Source organism: Ictidomys tridecemlineatus, chromosome 6 (genome assembly GCF_052094955.1).
Source record: "Ictidomys tridecemlineatus isolate mIctTri1 chromosome 6, mIctTri1.hap1, whole genome shotgun sequence".
In the NCBI taxonomy this organism is placed as follows: Eukaryota; Metazoa; Chordata; class Mammalia; order Rodentia; family Sciuridae; genus Ictidomys; species Ictidomys tridecemlineatus.
The window spans coordinates 96132024-96141149 of record NC_135482.1 but is presented as its reverse complement, the minus strand read 5'-3'; the positions used below and the strand labels follow the sequence as shown (position 1 = coordinate 96141149).

General features: G+C 40.8%; 1 protein-coding gene across 1 annotated transcript; it reads right to left on the bottom strand.

Moving 5' to 3' along the window:
• Nucleotides 1–2767: 2767 nt before the first annotated feature.
• Nucleotides 2768–7216, bottom strand: LOC144364931 (uncharacterized). Its single transcript, XM_078015232.1, has 4 exons — nt 7118–7216; nt 6181–6216; nt 4452–5325; nt 2768–2866 (listed from the first exon to the last, which is right to left on the bottom strand). Exons 1-3 carry the CDS (start codon nt 7179–7181, stop codon nt 4502–4504), a joined length of 924 nt encoding a protein of 307 aa, XP_077871358.1. The 5' UTR covers nt 7182–7216; the 3' UTR covers nt 2768–2866; nt 4452–4501.
• Between the last annotated feature and the right edge of the window lie 1910 nt (nt 7217–9126).

The following is a 9126-nucleotide window of genomic DNA, read 5'->3' as shown; positions in this document are numbered from 1 at the left end:
CTAATGAAATAATAGTTTGAATGGATTACCAAGTGGTAAATGCAGGCAGGTGGGTCATGAGTAGAGGAGGTGGACCACTGAGATCATGCATTGGGTATTCTATATTTTGTTTCTATCTCCTTGTGTTATCTCTCTCTCTCTCTCTCTCTCTCTCTCTCTTCTCTCTCTCTCTCTCTCTCTCTCTCTCTCTCTGTGTGTGTGTGTGTGTGTGTGTGTGTGTCTTTTCTAGTTTACCTCTACCATTTCCTTCTGTCTTGATATTCTCCCTTGCCTTGGCAAAGAGAAATGGAATTGGCTAAGCATACACTGAAACTCTTAAAGAGTGGTCCAAAATCAACTTTCCAAGTTTTGGTTGTCAGGTATTTCTGTCACAGAGATGAAAAGAATGACATAAGCATTCACTCCAAAATACACATTTTACATGACTGCTATTTTAGGGTACTTGTGAAATGGCAAAGGAAGAAGCATCCTCTTTGCCTGCCTGATATCTGCTCAAAACAGAATAGCAATTCTTTCTTGAAAATAACCTAAGACTTCAGTCATCACAGAAGTTAACACAAGTGAAACTACAAACAAACTCTTTAAACTTCCTTCTTTTCCTTAAAGGAATTTGTAAAATCTCCATGTGAAAGACATCCCCTTCTGTCAGCAAGTACTAACATGCTTGTTATTTAGGACTGGATGTTTACCATCAGGGAAAGTGAACAAACCATCACTTTCTTCTCAAGGATGATAATTAAAACAGCAAAATCCAGGTATTTAACTTTGATAGTATCACTCTGATGACAGGCAAATACTCCAGCCAGAATTAACATGAGATGATGGCTAGCTTTGTCAATCATGATAAAATTTTCATGAGTATTCTAAATATAATTTTTAATAACAGATGAATCTGTGCAAGAAAGTTAAAAGTGTATTAATGGGTTTCGGCACTGATTATATTTATAAAATATCTGTTAAGATATTTTCCAATTCTCAGACCTTGAACTCCTAAGTATTGATAAGTTCAGTAATGGAATGCATATTTAGTAAATATCTAAGGTGGATTACCTAAGATAATTTTAATTGCTAATCGTAAACAGAAATGTATCTACTCTTGTCTTAATACAAAAAAGAAACACTACTCAATGTGCTAAGAATTCCATTCTGTGGCACAAAAATAGTTATAAAAGCACTAAATGCAACTTAGTAAAATCAAAGAAACTAAATGAAGAATTCAAAATCAATAAGGAATTCAGCTCTATCTAGGAGAAATGTAAAACATGTTTCCAACAAGAAAAAAGATAAGCTCTGAAAGATTTGTTTTTGTGAAGAAAAACAGAGCAATTCTTGTGGTTAATTAGAATTAATTGTTTCACAACAGGGAAAAAACCTAAATAGATATTAGAAAATCATAGTTATTTCTGGATTCGGAATTTGAAAAACAAATTATAGGTGCAATTAATCTGGCTAAGATTTGATTGCATTTACTCACAAATTATGATTTAAACTGGTTGACATTTCAAATATCATATGGATTTTGGAAGAAAAAGAGAAGTGGTTTTGATCTCTGTTGAAATAATAAATTTTTCTGACTATTGATGTTAAAATGTAGAGGATTTTCTGTTCCTTTCATGCAAATGGTCCAGGAAGCAAAGATTTTGTTTCATCAAGATACTTTCCATATGCTTCATGTTGTGTTTTATGCAGACCTTGACTTCTTAAGAAACGTGAGTCTTCTCAATATTACAACACCTCAGTTTTCATCTTACAACTACCTCACCCAATGTGTCTGCATAATATTTTGACACTTTGGGTTTGTTTGAAATTGAGCCATGATTTATTCAAATGTTCTTAAACCTTTGGACAGGTTTGAATTCTTCCAAAAATCGTATTCTCATTGAAGCCATTTTGTACTTTATAGGATTTTGGAAATTTTTAGGGAGCTTCAAAATATCTCAAGTTATTTTCACTTTAACAAAAATAGGGGGAATAAAATTAATTAGGAATGAATGCTCATGGGAACCAACATTTTCATTCTCAGTTACTTGGGAATATAATCTATGATGAGCATGAGTTCAAGGTCAGCCTCACAAACAAAGCAAGAACCTATAATAAATACCAAATAGATGAATAAATAATAAATAAAAATTATATAAAACAACCAATAAATAATCATATAAAATACCTAGAATGACTCAATGTGTTATAATTTCTTTAGAGATACAATGTTTTAACTTTGTTCAACTATATAAATCTATCTGATTGATGTATGTCCAAGAAACTGTATGAAATTCTCAAATGCCTAATACAACATAGTGCACGATAATCAGCCAAGGCTCTACTCTATAAGCCTTATGACGATCCAGAAGTCATGTCTGAAGGTCTCCATGTTTCATGTCTCAGAAAATGCAATGATGAACTCAGAAGAGAAAGGATGGGTTCTAGGGGAAATGTGCCTGAACCTACATTTCCATTCTTGGAAATCAGGGTCAAAGAATTTCATGTGTAGAAACTCTCAGCCTCTGCAAATTCCTCACTGATATTCTTTCTTTGCTGAAAATTTACAAGCATTTAGTACATATATTCTCAAATAGTTTTAAAGGTTGCACTTGTGATGTAAAGGATGCTGGAAACATGACAGTGACTACACCTGACTTGTGGATGAAGAAGGAAAGATGCTTTCTGGAAGCATCCATGAGGGAGGTGCAGGATAATTTTATACTGTGCCCATGACCTTCAGATTCCACACTCTCCCACCCCAGAAAGAGAGACAGCAATCAGAAAATGCATGCTGATTATTTTATTAGTCTATAGAGGACATGGCTGTGACCCTTTTGTTCCAATGGCAGAATTTTCCGAAGGACATGGTCTTCTTATTCACTCTCTGAAACAAAAAAAAGTGTGGGGGGGAGTTTGTAGGGAAGATGTGACATGCAGGAGGTTTCTAAAATCTGGCTGGCATCACTGAAGCCCTGCAGGGGAGAGCCCACGTCTTCTTCTTTTGCTTCTCCTTCCACCCTGGTAGACATCTTGCCCTGAGCATGCTCTACATTCACACTTACAATATGAGGAAATAAAGATAACTACTGGAAGGAGAAGTATGAGGATTGAAACTCAACAAGTTACATTTTTCACTGTGGGAATGTGTGGTTTTAACACATCCCAATATCATGTGTCATTATAATGTATCCATAAAATAGTTAACATACCCCATATCATGGATAATTATAATGAATCAATAAAAATATAAGAATACTTCTGGGAAAGTAATTTTGTGGATGGTATTGAAAATAGTCATGATCAGATGTACAAAAAGGATAACTGCAAAGTCCAACAATAGTAAGGGTATTACACATGGCTTGACTAGAGAAGGTTTGAATCAGAAATTCCATTAATTACTAAACATTGCAAAATAATAAACAAAGAAGGAGGCAAAAAGATGGAGAAGGAGGAGGAATTTTGAGAAGAAGAAATGGATAAATTCAAAAACTAAGGTAGAAATTTGTTTAGAAAGAAGAAAAAAGAACAAAATTAAGAAAAAAATGAGGAAAGGATGATGGTGAAATGATTTGTGTATCTCGTGAACTGCTCTGAAATTGTTATAAAATATGGTACTTGAAAGGAGAAACAATGAGATCTGAGTAGAATTTATGATACTAAATTGTAGAGTGAGCTTAAATCACAGCTGACCCAGAATTCTAGTAGAATTTAATGACACTAAATTGTAGAGTAAAATAGAGAGATGTGCTTATATGTGTATGAATATTTCCAAGAGGATATACAAAAAAATTAATGATCCAGATTTATGGTGGAGGTTATGAGGAGGTAGGATAAGTGCATTCCTGATTTAGTTGAACACCTTTTTATTCAGTAGGACTTTCCAGTCAGGTGTAGATTAATTTGCCAAAACGCATATAAAAATCAAGTGTACAATTAGGAGCAGAGAGATGAATTCACATGGCAGGGATTCTGAACTGAGAGGCCCAGTGGTAAATGGAACTGACTTTTCATGGTCACAAGGAAACAGGAAATGGTCAATCATCTGAGTCTGAGCAAGGAGACACAGAACAAAGGGAGATCAATGCCCTGCCCCCCAAAAGCAACCATGTTCAGTAAACACTGACAGAAAGGACATTTGGTACAGGATGACAGATGATCAGAGTTACCTTCAAGAACTTAAATGGTCATCCTACACTGCCCAAGAATGCCTGATTATGCACATTTAGAAATGGGTTCCATGACCCTGTACTTTCAACATGTTTCCAGATGATTTGTTAGCACCTTCAATTTTGAGAAGCACAACAATTAGGGCCTTTGTTAGAGAGTGAGCTTAAATCACAGCTGCCCCAGAATTCTAGGGTAGACTGGGTAAACTGAGCTGGGGAGGACTTTATACTCTATTCATTTGGGAAAGTGAAGGTGATGCCCAGAGATTTGCAGGATGATATGAGGCAGAAGCTCCCAATTACCTTCTGATTGGGGGGGGTCCCTGCTACTGTCCAGGACGAGGAGGGCAACGTTACTGTTGCTGCTGCTGCTGGTCTCCTTGCTGGGGTGGTCCCTGCAGCTGTCCAGGACGAGGAGGGCGACCTTGCTGCTGTTGCTGGCCTCCTTGCTGTGGGGGTCCCTGTGGCTGTCCAGGACGAGGAGGAAGACCTTGCTGCTGTTGCTGGCCTCCTTGCTGTGGGGGTCCCTGTGGCTGTCCGGGACGAGGAGGGCGACCTTGCTGCTGCTGCTGGCCTCCTTGCTGTGGGGGTCCCTGTTGCTGTCCAGGACGAGGAGGAAGACCTTGCTGCTGTTGCTGGCCTCCTTGCTGTGGGGGTCCCTGTGGCTGTCCGGGACGAGGAGGGCGACCTTGCTGCTGCTGCTGGCCTCCTTGCTGTGGGGGTCCCTGTGGCTGTCCGGGACGAGGAGGGTGACTTTGCTGCTGCTGCTGGCCTCCTTGCTGTGGGGGTCCCTGTGGCTGTCCGGGACGAGGAGGGTGACCTTGCTGCTGCTGCTGGCCTCCTTGCTGTGGTGGTCCCTGTGGCTGTCCGGGACGAGGAGGGTGACCTTGATGCTGATGGCTTCCTTGCTGTGGGGGTCCCTGCTGCTGTCCAGGACGAGGAGGGAGACCTTGATGTTGCTGGCCTCCTTGCTGGGGGGGTCCCTGCTGCTGTCCAGGACGAGGGGGACGACCTGGCTGCTGCTGATTGCCTCCTTCTGGTGGTCCCTGCTCTGAGTCATCACCTTCATCTTCATCTTCATTGTCATCTCCACCATCAGCAGGGGGTCTGGGTGGGCGTCCTCCAGGAGGTGGTCTGTGAGGGACTTGTTCGGAGCTCTGGCTTGGGTCCTCAACCTCTGTGTGAGTACAGCACAAGAGCAGATGTGATGGCTGGTGGAAGAACCTCAGCAGGCACTTCTCTGGCCTTGGTACATACACTCTTTATTCTAGACCTTGCCTCTCAACTCTAACCTTCATTTCCATTTCCTCCTCAAGGGGAGATCTCTTAACTGATATACTCATCGCGTGGACTGTTTCTTACCCAGATTTGAAAGTTTTTCTCCTCTGAATTTGCATAAAGGGAAATCTTTGATACCTTCCAGTTGCCAAGCAAAGCAAAGGGATTGTATATCCAAATGTTACTAGCTTTACTTCTGCATGCAGTGATAACTTGTTGGCTATGAATTCATGTCAGACATCTAAGCCACATGTTGAATGAAGACATGTAGACATTTAGTGACCTACACTAACCTTGATAACATATAATAGAGTGAAGGAAACCCAAGGTGATGGGCCACAAGGAATTGGCTTAGACCGGGTAGCATGTATTGATCCTCTAGAAGTACTGATCCACAGTATCACAAGATACACAGACACACAATTCTGTGCATTTCGTTCCAGAGCTCCATCATCCAGAAGATTTAGGAAGCACTGAATGACCACTGAGGATGCAGATTAGCTCATTTGCTTTTTCTGTCACCTCTCAGAAATTCTTTCTCTCTGGGCAACAGCCTAACTCTGCCTTTTGTTATCAGGCTAGCAGTTCTGGTCATTTTCCCCAGAATAAATCTTTGGAAAGGCTTTTGTATATTATTGAGGGAAATGACCTCCATTAGTTGCTGAAAATAAAAATGATGGTAAGGAGAGGTTGTCGAAATGAACTTTCCTGAGGAAAAGGAGGAGAAGGTCATCTTAGGATGAACTGGCCTTACCTGTTGATAGAGTGGAAGGGCCTTCATAGCTGACCTCTAGGAAATAAGAACAGATGAAGTGAAAAGTTAGTCACCAATCTCAGGGGTCACCCATGTTCTCCTGGGAAAGGTGACTTCCAACCACAACCTGGACCCCCTCTAAGTGAACTCAGCCATGCTCTCTGATGCTGAGAAAAAGGAAGGTAGAAGTGAGAGAAAGGCCTGGTGGTGCCCCTGCTTAGCCTCGCCACTTTCATGAAAATATGAAAACCATTTAGGTCTGAACTAGCATCTGCAAAACATTATGGTTAATACATGATAAGAGTTCTGGGTATTTCAATATCACAAGTGGGTATTTTGTTTTTGTCCACCTCTTTGAAACCCTTAGTGATTCTTCACTTCATTTTTTGAGTATGGAAATCTTCCATGCACTTTTAGGCCCACCTCATGCACACAGCTCATTGAAATACTGATGGTAAGTCAGAGATAAATGAGAAATTGGACCCTGATATTTATCTCCCTCTCTATAGACAGAGTAGTCCAGTGCAGTCTCTGGATCTCTGTCTCTGACATAGCTCTGATGTTGGGATTCTTCCTTCCTGTGTCCTGCATCTGCTGTAGAGCCTGGAAGCCTGCAGCCTGTCTGCTTGGAACACAATAATGTCTCCACAGCTGGCTTCCCTGTGCCAGTCTCCCATCCTTGTATCTCTGACAACATGGAACAATCTTTCTTCCAATGCAAAACTTACATCTCCATGCTTCTGGTTGAAAATTTAGAGGGATGTTCCAACTTTACCTAAAGTCTAAAGCCCTGGCATGAAACAAAGCCATATGTCGTATTACAGTTTTCATAAAAACTCTGTAGTCCTGTCCTCATAATCTTCCCTCCCTCCCCTTCCCTCACTGTAGTGTGGCTTTCTAAACCACAGAAGTTCCTACAATCCCCATTTGCTTTTACCTTCATTTGAGCTCTGAGCTGGGCTCAGGGCCAGCAAGGCCACTGTGAGTAGGACCACCAGCATCTTGGAGGAGGTTCTGCAGTTGCTCCCAAATCTGTGCTGGGAGAAGCCCGACAATTCCCTTTATAAAGAGGAGCAGAACAGTGGTGCCTTTGAGCTCCATGCTGGGTGACCTCACAGCTGACACACAAGGATGTCTTGCATCCTTGCTTTCTCTTTGGGACCTCAGCCCAGCAGGATGGGGTGGACAGTAGGTTGTCAGTATGTCCTTTCTAGGAGGCACAGCATGTGAGTTGAGCAACAGTGTTGAAGCAAAACTGTCCTCACAATCAGCACCAATATTAGAACAGAAGTTCCATAATTATGTGAATTTGTCTCTTTAATGAAACTATGAATCTGTCCTTCTACTGTGAATGTGTTTGTGGGAAGTTGTACTGCACACATGATTTTTTTGTGTGTCAACAGTGACCTTATTTGCAATGTGTTTTGGTTGGTGCATGTGTTTTTAAAACCCAAACTCAGTCAATGAAGATGTTTGAGTCCCTATGTGTATTGAATATTGTGAAGGTATGATGAGTTACTGCTATTTCTCCTCAGATCTCTGATCATTCAGGAGCCACACATGAAAACGTGGTAATGAAACATTGACACTTAGCCTGCTAGAACCCGAAAAATTGCCCAGAAATCATAGGACTGGCAATTATGAGGGAAGTCTTGATGTTGTGCTAACACACATGGGCATAAAAAGTTCTGTTTTCACTAATATCTTTCGGTGGATTTAAAGCAAAGTTGTCAGATAATACCCTGTGAAATTTCCATAGCAGTGAAATACAGATACACATTTCCAAGATCAGCAGGGCTATTCCACAGTCTCACACTTGTTCAAAGCATTGCCATTTTCCACAGTGTTCTTTATCACTTCCAGTGAAAATGGGTTGGGCATAATTATGCACTTTATTAGGGCAGGCTCATAGCCCCTTGGAAGTCTCAATTTATTTGCATTCATATTCTGTGTTACAGTCAGATTCTATCTGGTTGTCTGAGATTGGTATTCACAGTGAGGAACATTCTTTGCAATAATCTGAGTGGTCATCATCCCTACTCTCACAAAAATAGGTGATTGATTGTGTTCTGAACTCATCCTCCCTGCATTTATTTATCATTTTTTTGTTTCCTCCCTCCTTCATTTTGGCAGAATTCCTTTATTTAATCTTACACATCAACCTTTATTCCTTTCTTCACTAGCTGTGTTTCATTTTTTATTGAAGAATTCTGAAGCAGGGTACTGTGTTTCTGACAGGTGTCTGCATGACTTGCTGTACCATCTGCTATTCATTGTGCTCTCTAGTAGTTACCTGCTCACCCTTATCAGGGACAATCTAAACCCTTCTGTACTACCAGCTGCATCTCATCCCTTCAGACCTTCTCCAGGGGTGTTCAAGTGTTCAGTTATGCAGGACTGGTGATAAGTTGAGGGGCTTGTTTGGAGGTATGGCAGGGAGAGGTATGGGATTGGAAATGTTAAAGAGGTCTCTTATCAAGCGGGTGCAACTGGATCCTTTGTTGTGTATATGAGTGTCCTTTTTGCCCTTTTTTCCAGAGCGTACTAAAGGAAGGCTTCCTATATAATGGGGTTTATTGCAGATATGAGTAACCCTTACCTGGTGACCAGGCTGGTGGTAGATATGTATGGTTGTGTATATATTCCATATGGAGTATATTTTACCAGTTGGCCATCCTTTGCCAACAATGTTAAAAAAAAGAGACATTGTTTGCGTACAGAGGGGTGAGGGGAGGGGAGGGGAGGGGGCTGTAGGAAGGGTAGCAGAATACAGCAGACCCTAGTATGGCTCTATGTATAAACGTGGCTGTATAACCAATATGATACTGCAATCTGTACATGTGGAAAAATTAGAATTCATACCCCATTTGAATCAAGTATATGATATGTCAAGATCATTGTAATGTTTTGAGCAACTAATAAAAAAATTTTAAAAAAAAGAGACAT

What these genes read in the sequence shown, in the direction of transcription:
- LOC144364931 (XM_078015232.1), bottom strand. Translation starts at nt 7,181, where the DNA reads ATGCTGGTGGTCCTACTCACAGTGGCCTTGCTGGCCCTGAGCCCAGCT. An exon ending in AGCTCAGAGCTCAAATGAAG is followed by an intron (nt 6,217 to 7,117) that starts GTAAAAGCAAAT and finishes CTTATTTCCTAG; the next exon opens with AGGTCAGCTATGAAGGCCCT. An exon ending in CCCTTCCACTCTATCAACAG is followed by an intron (nt 5,326 to 6,180) that starts GTAAGGCCAGTT and finishes GTACTCACACAG; the next exon opens with AGGTTGAGGACCCAAGCCAG.